Source organism: Notothenia rossii (genome assembly GCF_949606895.1).
Source record: "Notothenia rossii genome assembly, chromosome: 5".
Taxonomy (NCBI): domain Eukaryota; kingdom Metazoa; phylum Chordata; class Actinopteri; order Perciformes; family Nototheniidae; genus Notothenia; species Notothenia rossii.
Genome location: NC_136903.1, coordinates 51,181,806 through 51,202,044, shown reverse-complemented (window position 1 = coordinate 51,202,044; position 20,239 = coordinate 51,181,806). Strand labels below are relative to the sequence as shown.

The 20,239-nt window shown below is 44.3% G+C and overlaps 4 protein-coding genes and 1 long non-coding RNA gene across 5 annotated transcripts in view; 2 read left to right on the top strand and 3 right to left on the bottom strand.

Annotated features, from left to right (window-relative positions):
- Positions 1–7,143, bottom strand: part of LOC307039715 (serine/threonine-protein kinase 35-like) — a 31,914-nt gene extending 24,771 nt beyond the window's left edge. The window contains exons 1-2 of the mRNA XM_079682053.1: positions 6,500–7,143; positions 4,837–5,582 (exon numbers count right to left, since the gene is read on the bottom strand). Coding sequence (XP_079538179.1) covers positions 4,873–5,582; positions 6,500–6,986 — 1,197 coding nt within the window. The 5' untranslated portion in view covers positions 6,987–7,143 and the 3' untranslated portion in view covers positions 4,837–4,872. The remainder of the gene's footprint in view (positions 1–4,836; positions 5,583–6,499) is intronic.
- LOC307039104 overlaps positions 1–20,239 on the top strand; it is a 514,347-nt gene that overhangs the window by 206,930 nt on the left and 287,178 nt on the right. The gene's annotated exons all lie outside the window — the stretch shown is intronic.
- Positions 1–20,239, bottom strand: part of LOC307038731 (E3 SUMO-protein ligase ZBED1-like) — a 236,827-nt gene that overhangs the window by 146,949 nt on the left and 69,639 nt on the right. The gene's annotated exons all lie outside the window — the stretch shown is intronic.
- LOC307041175 (zinc finger protein 862-like) lies at positions 149–3,064 on the top strand (the record flags this gene model as incomplete). The annotated part of the gene is made up of 5 exons (XM_079684497.1): positions 149–390; positions 539–768; positions 873–1,228; positions 1,306–1,702; positions 1,869–3,064. The coding sequence occupies 5 exons, from the start codon at positions 149–151 to the stop codon at positions 2,651–2,653; spliced, it is 2,010 nt and encodes a 669-aa protein (XP_079540623.1). The 3' UTR covers positions 2,654–3,064.
- Positions 9,255–12,528, bottom strand: LOC307041838 (piggyBac transposable element-derived protein 3-like). The gene is made up of 4 exons (XM_079685381.1): positions 12,321–12,528; positions 11,737–11,967; positions 11,483–11,635; positions 9,255–11,321 (listed from the first exon to the last, which is right to left on the bottom strand). Exons 1-4 carry the CDS (start codon positions 12,376–12,378, stop codon positions 9,772–9,774), a joined length of 1,992 nt encoding a protein of 663 aa, XP_079541507.1. The 5' UTR covers positions 12,379–12,528; the 3' UTR covers positions 9,255–9,771.

Here is a 20,239-nt window from a genome sequence, read left to right as displayed (position 1 = left end):
ATGCCTCGAATTAGAAAAAATGCTGCCCCAAACCCCAAATTGCTTATTTTTATTTTTCCCTAATTTCAGGACATGCAGTCTGTACAAGGGCAACAGTACGTTCCGCAAAACATTACTGGATTGTTATGATCCAAGCAAGAAGCATGAGATGTGTGCTGCAGCTGCCCAAGCAAAGATTGATGGTGAGAATTCTGTGGTGGCCCCTATACTGCGTGGTTTCTCTAAGATGCAGGATGAACTTCGTGCTGGCATGAGCAACCTTTTCCATGTGGCCTACTTTGTGGTCAAGAGTGAGAGGCCCTTTGCAGATTTTCCTGCCTTGGTGGACCTGAACAGGAGGACCGGTGCCAAGATGCCCCTGTGTTACCGCCACGACAAAGCCTGCGCACGGTAAATATTTTCTTCAAAAGTAAATATCTTTTCTTCACAAGTAATTTTTTGAATTAGTGGTACCGGTACTTCTTGCATTTATTTCACCTTAAAATGTTACAACTGCCACATGCAAATGTATTAAATTAATTGATATTTTTACTTTTAGATTTTTTGTGGACATCTACCAGTTCATTTATGACCCTATTCTGGCTGAGGTGAAGAGTGCCCGATTCTTCTCAGTCATGATAGATGGGGCAACGGACAAGGCGATCCTGGAACAAGAAATCGTGTACGTACGGTACCTAGACTCCACCAAGAGGCCAAAGAATGTGTTTTTTAGCATTGAACACGTCAAGCGAGCCAATGCTAAAGGCCTATATGCACTCATTATGGGAGGTAAGACATTCTTTGCTGATGACATGTGATAATCTATTTAGAAAAAAAAATGGTTTGCTGAAGACATTTAATAATGTGCTATTTGAAAACTATTTTAAAAACAGCATTTGGAGTGGACGACTGGAAGAAGAGGTTGGTGGGGTTCGGGGCAGATGGGGCTGCTGTTAACTTCGGGAAAGACAATGGTGTCCAGGCCCTCCTCAAACGAGATATCGCATATCTCATCGCTCTTCACTGTGTGGCCCACCGTGCTGAGAGGGGGCTCGTTGACAGCCTCAAGGAGCTTGACAAGCTCAAGGCACTTCATCAGAACCTTAAGTGGCTTTACAAGCACTATAAGTTCAGCCCAAAAGCCTTACATGAGCTGCGTTTGGTAGCGGATGCCTTGGAGGAGAAAGTGCTGAAGCCAACCAACCTTGCTGGGGTGAGATTTCTCCCATACATACACAAAGCCAACAAGGTAGGTCTAAACAAATATTTAATAGATAATTACATCTCATCAGCATAGAAAATATAAAATTGCTATCTTTATTGCAGATTGTGTGCGAAAGCTACGCGGTATTCGTGACCTACTTCCAGGATCTCCTAAGCACTGATAGAAGACCAAAGCCAAGCCCAAAGGTGCGAGGAAGGGCGTACAGGATCCTCACCTTCCTCATGGACTATGACAATGTTCTTTTCAGTTATTTCATGCGTGACACTTTTGAAGCCCTCTCTGAGTTGTCACTGAACTTCCAGAAGGACAGCCTGACTGTATGTGATGCTGTGGAAGCCCTGGAGACATGCTCACTGAAGTTAGTGGACCTGCAGTTCGAACCAACTGAGGGGATGCAGGAGGTCATTGATGCAGTCTCAGAAACCGGCCTCTTCCGAGGGACTAAACTCAAGTATGTCAACGAAGGGCAGATTCTCTTTCTCCGGAAGAAAGTCATAGGTATGTGCCCAATAATATTTTCTTCAAAGTAAATATTCAATATTTTTTCTTCAAAAGTAAATATTTTCTTCATAAGTAAATATGGGCATAACATGTTTAATAGATAATGTTTTTATGGTGGTCCAGAGACAGGGATTATAATTTGACATTTTTTATGTGTTTGCAGATGTGCTCATCAAGCACCTGGAGAAAAGATTCCAAGATCTCCAGAAAGGGAGTGTCCCTTCAAAATTTGCCATCTTCAAACCCAGTCAGTGGCCCTCTGACAGACAGGAGCTGGCTGCCTATGGCAAACAAGACTTTGCTGATATCTGTGAGCATTATCAGCCCCTGATGGACGAGCACAGTGTTACAACTAAAATGCTGAAGTCTGAGTTCACCCTCTACAAGAGTTATGCAGCAGCCCGCACACTTCGAATGCCACAGATCTTCTCTGGCATCCTGTGTGACACTGAGAGATGCAAACAGTATAAGGGGCTGTCAATACTGTTTGAAGTATACCTTGTTCTGGCAGTCAACACTGCAGTGTGTGAGCGGGGGTTCAGCTGCATGAAGAGGGTGAAGAACGACTGGCGTTCCTGTCTGGGTACTGAGCATCTCAGCCGCCTGATTTTTTCCTCCATTGAGGGCCCCTCAATGGACAACTTTGATGCTGCCGGAGCCGTGGAGAAGTGGTGGACCTCAGGAAATAGGGCTCGTCGCCCTGGCTTCAACCCGTGGCAGAAGGAGCAGGAGCAGGAGATACGGGACGACCTCTATGAAGACCTGGTTCTTATGGATCAGGAAGCCGAGCAGGAGGAAAATGTGCGCCAGGAGGCCATATTTGACGAGCTCGGGCTTGAGGCAGAGAATGTGGCTGCTGGCGATAAGCGCTTGGCTGAAGCTCTTGACGACTCGGATGAGTCAGACATACACGAGTCAGACATTGACACTTTCTTGAAAGACCATTAGTCGTTGAATCAGCAAACACAAACAAGAAGAAGTGAAATGAAGAATAAAATTGAAATTGTACAATATAATATGGTGGTTCATCTTATAATTCAGTCTAGAGAATGCACCAGACAGCATCTAAGACCTGCAGGTCCCCCAAACCTTTCGTGCGTCATTTCGTCCGCGCCGTTTTTTCAGGGCCATCTCTATTGGGCTCAGGGCCATCTGTAAATTAGCTTAGATGGCCCATAGGGCCATCTCCCAAAATCCTTAATGTCATGCACTGCCGTAAATGTTGTATTAAATAAAGTTAATATTACCGACGTAGATTAACGTTCCTGTAGCTTCTTATTGCACTTGCAATATACCATTAAAAGAGTTGAACGTAGCTGTTTGCTATTAGGCCGACTATATATTAAGTCGTCATATTTATACATATATCAATAAAGATATGTGTCAAAGCTCTAATCAAATTAACAGTTGTATTAATTATAAATTGTATATATATGTATATTGCCTGTGTTGTATATGTATACACACAAATGAACAACCTTGTGTTTTTTCAAAAGTTTTACAAGTTGTATTGTAGTGTCTATTTTAGTGTTGTTTTATTCTTATCCACATTTTGATTTCAGAGCACAGGACAGGAGAATGCTGGGCACAACATCAAGCTCAACAGTGAAGCTGGCAATGCTGAACAAAACCAGTTATAATATTTATTCCGCTGAAAAAGTGAAAGCTTTACGAAAATGTAATTAAAAATACATAAGCATTACAGGTAGAAATTAGCATTTAGCATAGCATCAGGCTTCAACATATACATTTTTATATATTACCAAGTGGTTTCATGTACAACCCACACAAGTATCATGCTAAATGAAACTCTGTTGCTTGGATATCACTAGATCCTGATGTCAGCGTAATATAAAAGTACATAACGATTGATGTGTAACTTAGCATAATTTACTAGCTAGCCGCTAGCTGCTAACTGCCGCCTCGTTAATATAAATCCAGTATCAGGCTTTCATGAACGCGCGGTGCTGTTACGTGTACGCAAATTCACGTGCTTAATGTGAACGAGCCTTTTGGGCGGCGTGGTTAAAGTTGCGCATGCTCTATGAGTGCACATACGGGTACTTCTCAGGAATGCCGGGTAATCTGTGACGTTTCGCTCTCTCAAAAGTTGGGCCATTTTGTCATCATGCGCCATTGAGCAACTCTCATAGGAATGAATGAGGTCCCGCCTCCCACGCTGTATCCAGTACTTATTATACATCCATGACTTGAACACACGCTAATATAACAAAGCTTTCCTCCTGACAAATTCAAAACAGATTTGTTGTTTACATTGTAGCATTATCAGGGAAATAATAAGGTGCTGTTTACACGAGAACGCAAACAGCTGAATCCGCTACTTTTCTCTTTCGTATAGCCCGTTCGTTCACACGAGGCCGTAATGGAAACGCGACAAGTGGACATGGAGAATTACATGAACTACATGTTGCTAAATCCAACGCGGGCATAAACAGAAGGGTCTTCTTTGCTGCTTTTGGTGTATTTTGTGGCGTCACTTACAGGCCTGTCATATGTACGACAGCGTCTCCAGCGCTTTCAAGCAGTCTCGTGCGGAAGTACAGCGCCACTTACAGGCCTGGCATATGTACTACAGCGTCTCCAGCGCTTTCAAGCAGTCTCGTGCGGAAGTACAGCGCCACTCACAGGCCCAGCATATGTACTACAGCGTCTACAGCGCTTTCAAGCAGTCTCGTGGGGAAGTACAGCGCCACTTACAGGCCCGGCATATGCACTACAGCATCTCCAGCGCTTTTGAGCGGTCTCGTGTGAACGCAAGACTTTTTTGATATCGTATTTGGTTCGTTTGCGTTTCGTATGTAAATGGGGTCTAAGTTACCCTGGGGGAAGAATGGCTTTAATGCACTCTACATAGGATTATAGGAGTTTCAAATTGATCAAAAATGTTTCGATCTATGTTTGCTATTAGATGAGAACATAAAGAGTTATATTATATGTGGGACAGTATTTCAGATCTTTAGTCACAGAAGTATATACTAACCTTATTTCAAAATGTAAATGGAGGGGCAGTTATTCATCATCATCAAGGCAGATAGCAAAACACACAGCACAATAAAAAGGCAAAAAGCTAAAATAATTCATAACGTAATCATACGAAGAGGCATAAGTACCTGTAAATCTATCAGGTTGAAGGTCACGCAGCACACCTAGGTGACCTGGTCCATTCGGGTCTGCAGCTGGACCGCATCGGGCCGGTCCTGAGGGTTGACGGCGAGCATTTCCAGCAGCAGCTTCCTCACTCCGTCAGACATGCATGACCTGCGTTTCTGTGGGATGTTCAGTACCATCTTTGGATTCTCTAGCAGTGCCTCACCCACCGGCACAATGTCCACTCCCTGCCTCACATAGGTACCCAGCAGCTCCCGCTTAGACTCAGCATCAATGAAAGTAATTCTTTCCAACATGGCCCAGATGATGATGCCTAGGGCAAATATGTCAGCCTTGGCCGTGTAGTGGCCCTCCCACACCTCTGGAGCCATGAAGAAGTCTGAGCCGCACGCAGAGGACAACCAGAACTTGTTCACGTTAATGTTTTTGTTCTTGTCTTCGCCTTCTTTGCCAACGTTTGCGTTTCCTATACCAGCGCAGACTTTACTCAGGCCAAAGTCGGCCACCTTGAGAACTGGAGTCCCTGATCTCTCTGAGATGAGGATGTTGTCAGGTTTGAGGTCTCTGTGGACAATGTTGTTTTCATGCAAGAAAGCAACGGCGCTGGTCAGTTGGAGCATAAAGCTGTTGTTGGTTTGCGGGTTGGGCCTCCGGGACAGGATGAACTGGTTGAGGTCGCCGCCTTCACAGAACTCCATGACGAACCAGAGGTAGCACGGCTCCTCTGGAGGACCGAGCACTCTCTCACCTGCAACACATGCGACTCAGTCATTTCATCGTTTCACATTGATGCACACTACTCCAAATAGCGACGTGTGCCAAGTACAAAAGAGAATAAATGAAAATACAGATAAATGATTTACATTTAGAAAATACATTTGGCCATCAGCTATAGATGTATTAGATATATGTGTGTTTTACATGCACCTGTATTTGCATCATTTGAAAGAGTGAATGGGTATTGTGCACCCGAACTTTCTGAACGTAATGTTTTCATTCACTGTATTCTACTACAGGGTGTTTCTTGAAGAGGTTATTCATGTGTAGTTATATTTATTGGTATCTCTACATCTCCAACATGCTTTGGTGTATTTTGATGTGCAGCAAATGTGCCAGCAAGAGTTCAAAACTAAAACTGTTGAGCCACTGTAATATTACTGATGTGGGCCCAATATTCATGGACTGTATACTTATGCTAAAACAATACTGGTATTTGGTCATTTGATGTGAATAGATCACATAATTTAAAGGAAGTATATCTTCACACAGCTGCAAACACATGTATCACAGAGGCCACACAACTTGCAATAGACACAGAAGGGAACCAGCACACAGCACATGAGAATACAAAATGAAAACTATAGGAGGAAAGTGTAAAACACCTCTGAACAGCCAACACAGCAGACTCCATTTTAGTGAGAGCTCTCTCAAAACTACCCAACCCCCAACGGCTATGTCATGGCGACAACAACAATCTCCTGCAGGGTAAGATTCAGAACTGCAATACACACAACTTGCGATTTTAAATGCAACCCTTATACCATTACAACTTAGGTTAGTTTTGGGAGTATTAAGGTAACGTCATTAACTTCAATTCTAAACTGAAGGCAGCACATTCTTCCCACAGCTCACAGTAATGATAATGGTAATGGTAAGAAGCCTCACCTTTCAGAGAAGTCTCCACCAGACGCAGGTACTGTTTGGATCGTTTGTTCCCGTGACTCATCTTCTGGGCCATGCCGTTCCTCTGCAGCACACACTCTTCCAGCTGCACCACGTTTTCATGCCGTTTCTCCAGGCTTGCCAGGGCCCAGAACTCCTGCAAGGCGAGCTCCACGTTTTCCGGCGCGTCGCATCTCAGCTTCTTTACGGCCACTTTGGCCCCGGACCTCCGGGCCACCGCTTCAAACACCACGCCGTAGGTGCCCCTGCCCACCTCCCGCAGCAGGCTGTAGCGGGGCGACATGACTCGTCCCTCCAGGTTGTCCTGCTTGAGGCCGATATCCTCCTCCATGTCATGGCCTTCTTCCGTGTTCCCCACACTCAGACACCGCAGCACATTGGACTCATCAGCTCGCGCTCTGGTTGGCTTGGAGCAGGCTCGCGCGCTCCTCGTGCGTCTCCGCCAGTTATCCCCACCAACAGTATCCATGCGAAGCCTTTACGATTCAAACATTAAGTATAAAAGAGTCGACATATTGTCAACAGCCGCACTAGCCATGCTGTCCCTCACTTTGAGGAAACATTAGAGAGTTGCTCAGCTGTGGAGGTTAAAGGAAGAAGAGAGGAAGTGACGGAGAATGAGAGGAAAAAAACAGACCTTCCGATCAAGACCTTCAAAATAAGACCTGAAATATCGAATACGTTGGCATTTAGGCCACACGCTACAATTTCAGAGTTGTTTTATTGAGCCCCAAAAGTCCCTTTAGGTTTGTGTGTTTATAGTGCGCACTATGTATTATACTCTTTATGAATCCTTGATGTTTTCCACTTGGAGCCATGACTCCCCCCCCCTCCGTCCATTTTGCACGAATGGTTTCTTCCCTTTCGGCACGTGTCCAGCATAGGCTACACCATTGGCTAAAACGATGGATGTATTGTCACGACGTGTTGTAGCCATGTATTACGTTTGAAATATACGGCGGGAGAACGTTTCCTTCCAAACCAAAGCCTCAGTTAATAAATAAAGTGAATTCAAATTAGAAAGATCAATATATATAGACGCAATTCACGCAAAAAATAGTAAAGTAAGCTAAAATAGTTTTTGATGTAGGTCATGATTCTACGGAGCCCCCTAGGGTACATGGAGAAGAAAAAACAATTTATTTGAACAAAAGAAAAAAAAAAATGTTTTGCGATATCTCGCAAAACCCCGTTGCAGTTTGTAGACGGTCCCTAAGCACTCCTCTCCCTCCTCAAGCTGCAGATTATGACCAATTCTTGATGTTTAGCTCGGATGACGGCGCGTATCGTACTGTTCTGATAAAAACAACTCTGTAGCTCGTTGTCTTATCTTGCTATGATTGTAAAGTCATGTTGTTTGTATTTTTACAACATTATGTTCATGAATTATTGATCCGAGAAATACGAATCTGTCAATAACGCCTCTCAGAGGGACGTGCATGTCCCCTCGCTCTGAGTGTTCTCTTGAGGTGTCTTCACTAATGTGAAACCCTTTATACAGTGGCGGCCGGCCCATAGGGGTGCTAGGGACGCCGCCCCCCCCCTCTTCCCACATGTTTGATTGTCATTAAAAATTAAAAATAAATTAAAAAATATATTTCCAAAAAATATATATATATTTTTTTTATTTTTGTTTTTAAAGAACAAGGTAAATATTATATAGTTGGTATCAGTCAAATGTATAATCTACAATAAAATGTCGTTTAAAATTGTTTTACGATGTCTAAAGTTACTGATAAGTCACATGTTTCCTGACTGGCCGCAGCGTGTATCATTACCCTCTCTCGTCCGGGCGGTAGAAAGGAGCCCTCAGCCAGAGCAGCTGCAGCCAACAAGCTGACTGTTGCTATCTGTAAACTATGCCGCCGAAACATAATTTTAGCCAATCAGCGTCGTCAGATCTGATGCTCAAAGGGCGCCCTTTCAGCGCCCTGGCCTGTGTGTCTGTGAGTTGTTTAGACTCGTATCCAAGGTGACGCTACAGTAGGGAATGGCTGCGTCAGGTAGACTCCGGTGCTAGTGGATCGCCGGAGCTGTAGATTAACATTTGCATGCTTATTGTAGTTGTAAGGGCAATGCCTGTGGCACCATGGAGCATATGTGCGGGCTGGAACTGTATTTTACAGGAAAGGAGTGATCAGAGGGTCGAGTTGTCGATTCTTGTTCAGTTTTCATCTTCCTCACCCTCTCAGACTTTGAGTTGCGCGCGCTGCTAAAGAGATGCGCTACCATGGAAACCAAACAATGGTGTAGCTGTATTAAAGTCCGAGTGGAAACAGTCGTGAGTAAATCTGATTTTGTCAGAAATCGGGAGAAATGCGGGAGTCTCCCGCGAAAATCGGGAGGGTTGGCAAGTATGAGTGACACACACAAACACACACACACACACACACACACACACACACACACACACACACACACACACACACACACACACACACACACACACACACACACACACACACACACACACACATGTTTTTGTCACCATTTCCATAGCCCCACCAAAAATATGTTCCACCAGCCGCCACTGCCTTTATATATACCCTCCTAAGGCCCAAGCTGTTTTTTTACATGCATTTTTTATTTCTCTTTGCTATTTGGGCTTATTGGACCCTAATTAGAATAAAAACTAAGAATCATCTTTTGATATGATGTACTTTTAGAGAAAAATGATGTCCACATATGTGGATTCTTGGTCCGAATTTCCATAAAACCCAATTAAGTCACCATTGAGTAATAGAATGAAAAACTCTTTATTTCCACCTTGAACACAGCAGTGTTTTTCCTGACTGCTTTTGCATGTATTAATAACACATACACACATATTTTTGAACATGTTTTGAATATCAGAGTAAAAACAACATGGAAACATTGCACTTTTGCCCCTTTGGACAGTTAAAACTAATGCATGGATCATTTGAAAAGCTGCAACAGTGCAAACAGTAATTGCAGGATGACATTGTATGCCTGTAACAAAATATAAAACATTCAAATCATTTTTTAAATTGTCACGTTACGTACACGGTACGTACAACAAATGACGGAACGTCATAGTGAAAAAAAATAAAAATAAATGTTGCCCCTTTTTGACAGTCAAAGTATGGCTCATGTGAAATGTTGCATTCGTAATGTAAAAAATAGGATATGTGAAAGGGTGGGAACATTGAGGACAGAAGGACCCGGCCTGCTTACGGAGGCCCAGGGGTCACCTGATGACCTTCACAGAATCTCTGCCATCACACTGCCATCACCTATGTGTGAAAGGCTAAGTAACAATTGCGTTCGGTTTGCATGCACAAGAACACTTTGCAGGTCACACAGCGCACTCGGGTTCTTCCAGTGCAGCCTGGTTGTCTGCAGCGCATGGCATTCTTCAGGCCCATCATCTCTGGGAGGTGGGCATTAGCCCTCCTGCGGACCGAGACATGGGGCACCTCTGTCACATGACGTTTTACCCCTTGTTGTGCATCTTCTTCCTCTGATTGTTCCGATAGGTCAGCATCTGCACCGTGATGCTGGGCCAAGAGGATCTTTGCCACTTCCATACGGAACTCAAGGAACTGGATGGGTTTTGTCTTTGGTCCAGCACATATTGCATGGTCTTTGCGGTAGAGTAGCCAGCTGTTGGCTAAAGCCAGATCCGTGAAGTGCATGACCATCCGCATTGTCCACTTCTTAGTACGGGTGCTCATGCGATAGTAACTGATCATTCTATCGATCAAGTCAACTCCACCCATCTTGGTATTGTACTCACGGACAATGCTTGGTCGCGAAACAGTGACATATTGTTTCAACCTCTTGTCCCAGCGCTGGCAGGTGTCCTCAGGCTGTGTACCATGAACAACAGACATCAGCAATACTGGCTTGTTGTCATACCACTTCACTACACACAGTTTTCCATCTTCAGCGGACACTTCTGATGAGGTACCTCTTCCTGCGCTTTTCATGGCTTTGTCACTGGGTAACTTGTCGTTCGCTCCAGCGAGTCGGTTCTTCATTATTGTACCAGTTATGTACAGCTCCTTCTCCATCATTTGTTGCGCACCTTTGATGGTGGTGAAGAACCGGTCACAATACACTTTTGTGCCGCGTTTCAGGGTTTGACAAAGACGCTCGATGACTAAGCTTCCCAAGCCCAGGCCCTCGGGTTCTTCGACCTTCTCGATCAGTGATTGTGTACCTTGATAGAGCTCAAAGTCAAGCACAATGCCATCTGCTGTAGCACACACAAAGTTCTTAATGCCAACTGGGTTGGGCTTCATTGGCAGATATTGTCTGTACGGACAGGCTCCCGTGAAGGGTATCATTTGCTCATCAATAGATGTGCAATCAGGTCGATTCAGAGACTTGCAGCCTCGCAGAATCCGCTCCAGAAAAGGCCCCACCTTCCAGAATTTGTCAGACATCTTCAGATCTTCAGGCACATCATCATCAATTACCACTTTTATTGCTCCCCTCAGTTTGAAGAATCTGGCACGCGTGAATCTGTCAGTGATGGCAGTGATTTTAAAGGCTTTGGACCAATACATCCTAATGGTTGGGTATCGGATGCAGGACATTAAAATACAGGCACCAAAAAAGTGGTAGACCTCATCGACTGACATGTTGAGTGGGTCCCCACTCCTAGACAGTGACATGGCATTAGAACATTCTGAAATCAGTGTCATCAGATCTCTATCGATGTACTGGTCAAAATACTCTAGTGGGGTCCAGCCATGTCTGTCCAGATCGCTTTCGTCCTGATGCTGATACTCCGCAAGGTTTGGCGTCAATGGAGTAGCCTTCCAGCGTATTCCACGTCCTGCACAACCAGAATCAGAATAAAATAGTATTTAGTATGTATAGTATTTATTGCAGTAAGTTACATTTTATCTATGTAAGCAAAAAAACTTGAATCTGTGTGGACGTTTACATGAAATTTGAAGATTTACCCTCAAGGCATGCTAAAATAATAACAATTACCTTGTTTGGACTCTCCCTTTTTATTTTTTTTGGTTTGGCTTGGTCCTGGTGTTGGCTCCTCAGAGTCATCTTCTGCACGATCAGTCTCAATCGGTACAGTTCGACATCGACGTCTGGGAGTGTGGGATGAACCTGTCCCTGTACTCTCTGTCCCTGTCAATGTAAATAAGCATTCTGCCTCCAATCCTTCACGTAGCCCTGGCTGAGGCCCTAACTACATAACATAAACACAAATCTACTGGGTCTTGACTAACCATTATCTGCACCACGGCGACGTTTATGTCCTCTGCTGTGCTCTGTGGGCTCAGGAATGGGGTCCTCATTGTCACTACTGTCACCCTCATCCTCACTGCTGCTTTCCTCCTGTGGTGATGGTTGGTAATTTGTATCCAGGATGGGATCATCATTGTCAGATAGGTCTAAATCTGACTTGTCTTCATCAATCAAGCCAAGTAGCTGCATAGCTTGGTGTAAAGAAAAACGCTCTGGAAATAAAAACAATGGATTTCAATGGTACTGTACAACGTTTTAATCCAACTAATTTATGTATGTATTTAGTGATTGAATTGTTATGTATTACATTTAGACAATGTACAGCCTTTTAGCTGCACCAGATATACTTGTTTTCTCATTTTACATGTGTGCATGTTTACTAGTATATTAGCTGTTTCGACGAGCTTCAGTCCATAAGTACACAAACGTGTACTTCATGTTTAGCGACATGTTACGTTCTTATTTTTACACTTTTTTTTCCAAATTTGCTTGTCATGACAAATATCCAACGCTTATATAAATATCTAAATAAGAATAAGCCATGAAATAAGGCAGGACTTCTTACCTGATCGATGTTTGTGTCTGGAGTGGCCACTTGAATCATCCCTCGTATTTGCCGCCATCTTGAATTTTTACCATTGTATGTTATACTCTTCTGACACCACCAGATGGCAGTATAAGTGTCCACATATGTGGCTATAAGACCCCAATTCAGCAGTGTACACCATTGTGGACATAAGAGCTAAAAAGTGCTGTCCACGCATGTGACCACTAAGCCTTAAGAGGATACAGTATATGTCTGAAACCCGTGCCTATTGCCAAGCACTGATGTTATATCTTTATATGTAGCCTAATGCCAAGCTCAAAGTAAAATCGATGAACCGCTCCATTGTTAAAGGGATATACGCTCCAAAAATGGCGTACGGCAGTTTCTACGCAATGTTTGCGATTTATAAAATACTAACTTGACGGGAAAACCTGCGGTCCTCCACGCAAACTCTAGCCCATGCGTACGCACTAAGCACAAAAACGGGAGAGACGGGAAACTGCGACACCGTTGGCAGAAGGAAGAATGGAGAGAAATATGTGGAAATAATACCATAAATAAAATGTTACCTCTCATTTATCATATATGAAGAATTGATTTTCAAACATTGATTAAAGCCAATCTTAAAATTATTTAACAAACGCCCGTTTGAGACTCCTCAGTGCACACAAAAACATAACTGGGAGAAATAAATAAATACGGATATGTTATTTAAAACCACCTCGAATATGTTGTGTTAATGTTATGAAATGTTTTCTCATAAATGATGCGGTAAGCAGGAGGAAAGAATTACGTCTAAACTGACGCCGTTTTGCATTTCTATAGGTTGTAGATACGAGCATGGTTTTATATATGTTTAATACATGTTTAATCGTGTTTTATAACGTTTGCCAAGACTTGATAAGTCGCTCGTAACACAACACATTAGTTGTATTTCCTTGCGCACAGCTGATCGATAGCTGGGACACAAACCACCAAATACAAAAACATAATTCAGATCCAGTCGTCATGACTCCACTCCGGAGGGATTCCCCGATCATTTCTTACAGTTACTCATCAAGGGGGGGTCTCCTGTCCCCAGTACAAACACACTGCCTGAGGAAGGCTATGTGTATTTTTGTTGTCATTAACCTTTTTCTGACCACTTATGTATTTATTTTGGTGACGATCCGACCTCCATGCTGCTACTCTGGTTCAAACTGCATCCACCAAACAATATGATTTATCTCGACCTCCCCAAAATAACCAAAATCTGACACGGTGTGAGATGTTTTTTTTAGCTGTTCTGTCGTCATTTCCTGCGATCTTCTCCATGCAGTCAGTCAAAATGAATGAATGAAAGGGCGTTTCTTTGACTATTTATAGGCAAATTTGGGCGTTAAGTTAAGCCCGCAAAAGCTGCACCGCATTTCGAGTCGGTTGTGATTTATAAAGGGAAACCGGCGTAGGAAGTGCCATACGCACTTTCTTCGCCGGTACGCAATGTTTGGTGAATCGGAAAGTGGCGGAAAATGTATGGACCTATTTTTCGGATTTCTACTACGTAAGCAACCTTCCCACGTCAATCCTACGCACGGCGTTATACATGAGGCCCCAGGAAGTACATTGAGCTAAATGAAAAGTATTGCGGGATCTCGCAAAAGTATTGCGAGATCTCGCAAACGGGTTTTGCGAGATCTCGCACATTTTTTTCCCTTCTATTTCAAATAAAAAAATGTTCTTCTCCATGTCCCCGAGGGGGCTCCGTATGATTCAACCGTGATTCCCTGTTCTTCTAAGCAAGACACACAGAGCACGTATTCCAAATGCTGTGCAGGTGTCTGTTAGACAGGGGACAGCAGTGGCGGTTCTAGACCAATTTGACTGCGGCGGCCAGGCTGGGGCCAGTTATTTTCTGAGGGGGGCACAATAAATGCAGGACGAAAAAGACAAAGACAATATGAAGTAATTGCATACAATAAAAAAATGCAATACTGTTATTGGTATTTGTTTCAGTACACATGTTTATTTCAGATACTTATAGTTACAGTTTTTACGCTCTAATGCAGGGGTTGGCAACCTTTTTTAGGAAGAGAGCTACTTTAAAAAAATAAAACAAGTCGTGAGCTACTTTTACTCCTCTTTTTTTTGTTTTTTGCAGTGTATATATTTAGCACATTTTAACATTATTATATGCTGACCTTTAACATTTGTTTGCTGTTTGGGTCTGTGGGACCCGTTTTCAGTGTCTACTAAAAGACAATGTATGCAATTTCATTATTTTAACCTGCTTTATTTTGGGGGGGGGACCTCACATCCTCTAGGGGGGTCCGGGGGAATGCTCCCCCGGGAAGAAATGTTTAAATGTTGAAGTTAAATGCATCAATCTGGTGCACTTTGAGCACAAAAATTGATGGATACAGCTCTCAACAACACAAAGGGAGCTGTATACTTTTCAACGATCCAAACATCTTTAGAATATGATCACAACCAATAACAAATCATTTCAACTTGTGTATTCTTATCTTACGTTACCAAGTTAGCATTCTTTCTTTTTATTTATGCATATTTTACTAATCACTCCCCTTTTAAACAGTTTTTTTTACTGTCTTATAGTACACATTGGAATGATTTCTTACTTTATTTTGTACAACTATATTAAATAGATAAAGGTGTGCTCTCTCTAGCTCTCTCGCTCTCTCTCTCTCTGTCTCACTCGCTCACAGAGGCTGTGTGCTCCTCCGTGGCGATGACGGCTTGCGTTAAATATATTTGTAAAGTGGGGGAAACAGGATTTCGACATGTCCCCCCTATCCCCAGTGGAATTATGCGGAGACCCCTGCTCTAATGGGTCCGACTAGAATGACAAATATCGTTAGTTCCGCCTATTCCGACAGCCAAGAAATCGTTTAATCATAAACTTTTTTTTTTTCAGGGGGGCCAAAGTCAGTGTTAGGGGGGCACTGGGCCCCCTAGAACCGCCCCTGCTCTGTGCGCTGGCTTCAGTTTTGATGGGGCCTCGGTTATGTCGGGCAAAAGGGGAGCTTTTAAAACAAACTTTTCCTCATGCTGTCTACATGCACTATACTGTAATTCACACAGATTAAACTTGGAGCCTACTCTGTGCAGCATCAAAAGCGTCTCGACACGTTGGCACATTCTTTAAAACAGTGAACAGTTTGCATAGTTTCATGACAGGCAGTAGAAGTATAGGCTCAGAACAGTCTCATAATACACACATGACAGTGGCGGCTATTGGAAAATATTTTAGGTGGGGCATTGGAAATGGTGACCAAACAATACTATGGGGTTCCGAGGGGATGCTCCACCGGTAATTGTTTTTTGAGAAATGACCCCTTAAATTATGACTTCTGGTGATGTTAGAGGGGGGGGGGACAAATTGAGGCTTAAAAATATGAGCCAACTGATCATTACCTCCATAGTATTCAGTATGGTTAGCTATGAATCTTCCAAAACTTCCAAACACCTTGTCCTGGACCTAGTTTCTACAGTGTAACTGATGATATGAACAATTTTTCTCACAAGAAGCTAACCTTTTGCTAAATGAGCCCAGAGAAAAAAAATGCTAACGCACTCTAGGTATAAATGAATTTATATACTTGTCGGATATGCACAAACAAGCTTATGCTAACAAGCTGAGATTCCACAGATTCTAGAAATATAAGTATATCATCACTGAGCGATCAGAACTCGCGACAGGGGAAGCAAATACAGACATCACACGATGTAGCTTTAGGTAGCAAAACACGGAGATATGCTAACCTTTTGCTGTTATTCTGATAAAAAGTTGTGCTCAATGGCATTAAAACGAGAAAAACGCGGCTGAAGATTAATCCATAGGTTAATCCAATGTGTCTGTCACTTTGAAAAAAATATTGATGATCCATAATTCAATTTTTATGTCAAAAACTGCTTCCAGAGTGTATGACAGCTCCCTGTTTTGTCTCCTTGGGTACGAGTCACAACAACTCAAAGACTGCCTTGGGCCGGGCGCAGCAATTGTAGCCCTTGGACCATCAGATCTGACGACAGTGATTGGCTGAAATTATGTTTTGGCGGCATAGTACTTTTCAGGTAGCAACAGTCAGCACTTGGTTGGCTGCTGCTGCACTTACGGACCCTACACACGACGGCGTGCGTTGCCGCTTCAACGCTTCTGCCCATTTTCTTTGAAAGGGGTGACGTCACGCCTCGCCAAACTGCATTTTAGGAGCAAAGCGTAGCTTTTCTCGCGGTGTTCGCTGCAAAAGTAGAGCAATGTTCTACTTTTTACGCTTCAATCAAATCATATGCCAGTACAAGCTCTAGCCAATCAAACCGCGTGCTTGTGTGTCTGGGGCGGGAGATTCATGTGATTGGTTGTTGGTCAAGTTTCAGCCCCCCCCCGCCGGCAAGCGACAACGCACGCCGCCGTGTGTAGGGGCCGTCAGGGCTCTTTTCTTACCGACCAGACGAGAAAGGGTAATGATACACGGGCAAAGATTTCTGCAGTCTCTGGATTTCCTTGCTCTCACTGAGACCTGGATTACTCCATCCAACACATCCACCCCAGCTGCTCTCTCCTCAGCATATTCCTTCACCCACACACCCAGACCCTCTGGCAGAGGAGGTGGCACTGGTCTCTTGCTCTCTCCCAACTGGAGCTTTTCCCTCTTCAAGCTACCTAACTTCACTCCTTCCACCTTTGAATTCCATGCCGTAACAGTAACCCATCCTATTAACCATTGTTGTTCTCTACCGTCCACCAGGCGCCTTAGGGGACTTCTTGGAGGAATTAGATAATCTCCTCTCACACATCCCTGAAACTGGCCCTCCCGCTGTACTTCTCGGAGACTTCAACCTCCAGACAGGGAAGATAGACGAACTAACATCTCTTTTAACCACCTTTGCTTTCTCACTGTCTCCATCCCCACCAACTCATAACGCTGGCAATGTCCTTGATCTCATATTCTCAAGGAACTGCACTACTTCTAACCTCTCTGTAAACCCACTTCACACATCCGATCACTTCTTCATTTGATTCTCTCTACCCCTTTCCAAACATAACAAACTAATCTCTTCTAACTCTGCACCTGTCCGCCGCAACCTTCGTTCCCTCTCTCCCTCTACCTTTGCCTCATCGGTGCTCTCAGCCCTCCCTTCCTCTGACTCGTTCCAATTCCTGCCTCCAAACTCTGCAGCATGAAACTCTCCTCTCTACTCTCTCATCCTCTCTGGACTCTCTCTGTCCTCTCAGACCTCGGTAGGCTCGTCAGTCCCCTCCTGCTCCCTGCGTGCTAATAGAACCATCCTTCGGGCAGCAGAGCGGAAACGGTGGAAATCCAAACACCATGACGACCTCCTAACCTATCAGGCTCTCCTCTCCTCTTTCTCTGCTTCGATCTCTCAGGCCAAAAGCACTTTCTTTCACGATAAGATCCAATCTTCCTATTCCAATCCCAAAAAACGATTTTCCATCTTCTCCACCCTCTTGGACCCTCCCAAAGCCCCTTCCCCCTCCTCCCTTCTGTCAAGCGACTTTGTTAACCACTTTGAAAAAAAGGTTGACTCACCGCTGGGTCACCAGACCCTCCCTTCACCCACACACTAACCTCCTTCTCCCCTCTCTCTCCAAGTGAGGTTCTTACTCTCGTCACCTCTGCCCATCCTACCACCTGTCCTCTGGACCCTATCCCCTCAAACCTCCTTCAGACTATCGCTCCTGACATTCTACTGTTTCTCACCCATTTCATCAACACTTCTCTAACTTCTGGTCACTTTCCAAACAGTCTCAACGAGGCAAGAGTAAACCCTCTCCTAAAGAAACCCACTCTCAACCCGTCTGATGTTATAAACTACAGGCCTGTCTCTCTCCTCCCGTTCCTGTCTAAAACACTTGAACGCGCTGTCTTTAAACAACTCTCCTGTTATCTCCATCAGAACAACCTTCTGGATCCGCACCAGTCTGGTTTCAAGGCAGGTCACTCAACAGAAACTGCCCTCCTTGCTGTCACTGAGGAACTGCACACGGCTAAAGCAGCATCCCTCTCCTCTGTCATCATCCTTCTGGAGCTGTCTGCTGCATTCGACACGGTGAATCATCAGATCCTCCTTCGCACTCTCCAAGAATTTGGAGTTTCAGGCACTGCACTTTCCTTCCTCACCTCATACCTGAAAGACCGCACCTACAGGGTAACTTGGAGAGGGTCAGAGTCCGACCCTTGTCAATTAACTATAGGGGTCCCTCAGGGCTCTGTTCTTGGTCCCCTCCTCTTCTCCTTGTAAACAAACTTGCTCGGATCTGTCATTAGCCCGCATGGTTTTTCATACCACTGCTACACCCAATTAATTCTGTCCTTTCCCCGCTCAGAAACCCAGGTCGTCGCACGCATCTCTGCTTGTCGAGCTGACATCTCTCTGTGGATGTCTGCTCACCAACTCAAGCTCAACCTTGACAAGACTGAACTGCTTTTCCTTCCGGGAAAAGATTTTCCCACTCTTGACCTAACAATCAACATCGGCACCTCTGTTGTTTCCCCGACTCAGACTGCAAGGAATCTGGGTGTGATCCTAGATAACAAACTGTCCTTCACTGCAAACATCGCTGCCACAACCCGCTGCTGCAGATACACTCTTTACAACATCAGGAGAATACGTCCCCAGCTGACCCAGAAAACAGCGCAGGTTCTGGTCCAGGCTCTCGTCATCTCACGCCTAGACTACTGCAACTCCCTCCTGGCTGGTCTACCTGCATGTGCCATCCGACCTCTGCAGCTCATCCAGAATGCAGCGGCTCGTCTGGTCTTCAACCTTCCAAAATTCTCCCACACCACGCCGCTCCTCCACTCCCTTCACTGGCTTCCGGTAACTGCTAGAATCCACTTCAAGACACTGGTACTTGCGTACCATGCGACGAATGGATCTGGCCCTTCCTACATCCAGGACATGGTTCAACCGTACACCCCAGCACGTGCACTCTGCTCTGCATCAGCCAAACAGCTCGCTGCACCCGCACTGCGAGGGGGACCCAAGTTCCCATCAGCAAAAACACGTGGGTTTGCTATCCTGGCTCAAAAATTGTGGAATGAGCTCCCCATTGAAATCAGGACAGCAGAAAGCTTACACATCTTCCGGCGCAGACTGAAAACGCATCTCTTTCGACTCCACTTCGAGCGATAGAATTACTAACAAAGCACTTACAGTATAAAGGACTGGCTTATCTAAAGCCAGTTGAGTAGCACTTGAAATGTTTGGCTCTATGAAAACTGATGTACTTATATGATTCTGTTTTCTTCAAGTTTGTATCTTCCTGGTCAAATGTACTTATTGTAAGTCGCTTTGGATAAAAGCGACAGCTAAATGCAATGTAATGTAATGTAATGTGGCCAGGCAGGAAACACATGACTTATCGGTAACTTTAGACATCGTAACACAATTTTAAACGAGATTTTATTATAGATTATACATTCTTCTGATACCAACTATATACTAGAGAATGCAATTCCTGAATAAATTGCTAGTGGGAATGCTTTATGCTGAAAAGCTGACGCTAAACTGCTATGCTGAAATGTAATGTCGAGTGATCTGTCGCCATTGCAATGGCATTTGATGACACCCCTTAATACGCTTAGACGCGTTGATGGCTGCATCGTTACCAAACCTGTGAAGTTTTGGGCCGTTTGGAGCATTTTCACTGAAACAAGAAAACCGTGTTTCATGGCGCAACGGCATTTGAAGAAACCCCATAATTGACGTAGAGCTGTTGAGGGCTGGACCGGTGATATACAAGCGAAGTTTGGGGGACGATCGGACCGTGTCCATTGGACTTACAGCGACATTGTGCTTAATGGCGAGTGGTCTGTCGCCATGGCAACGGCATTTGATGACACCCCATAATACGCTTAGATGTGTTGATGGCTGCATCATTACCAAAGCTGTGAAGTTTTGGGCCGTTTGGA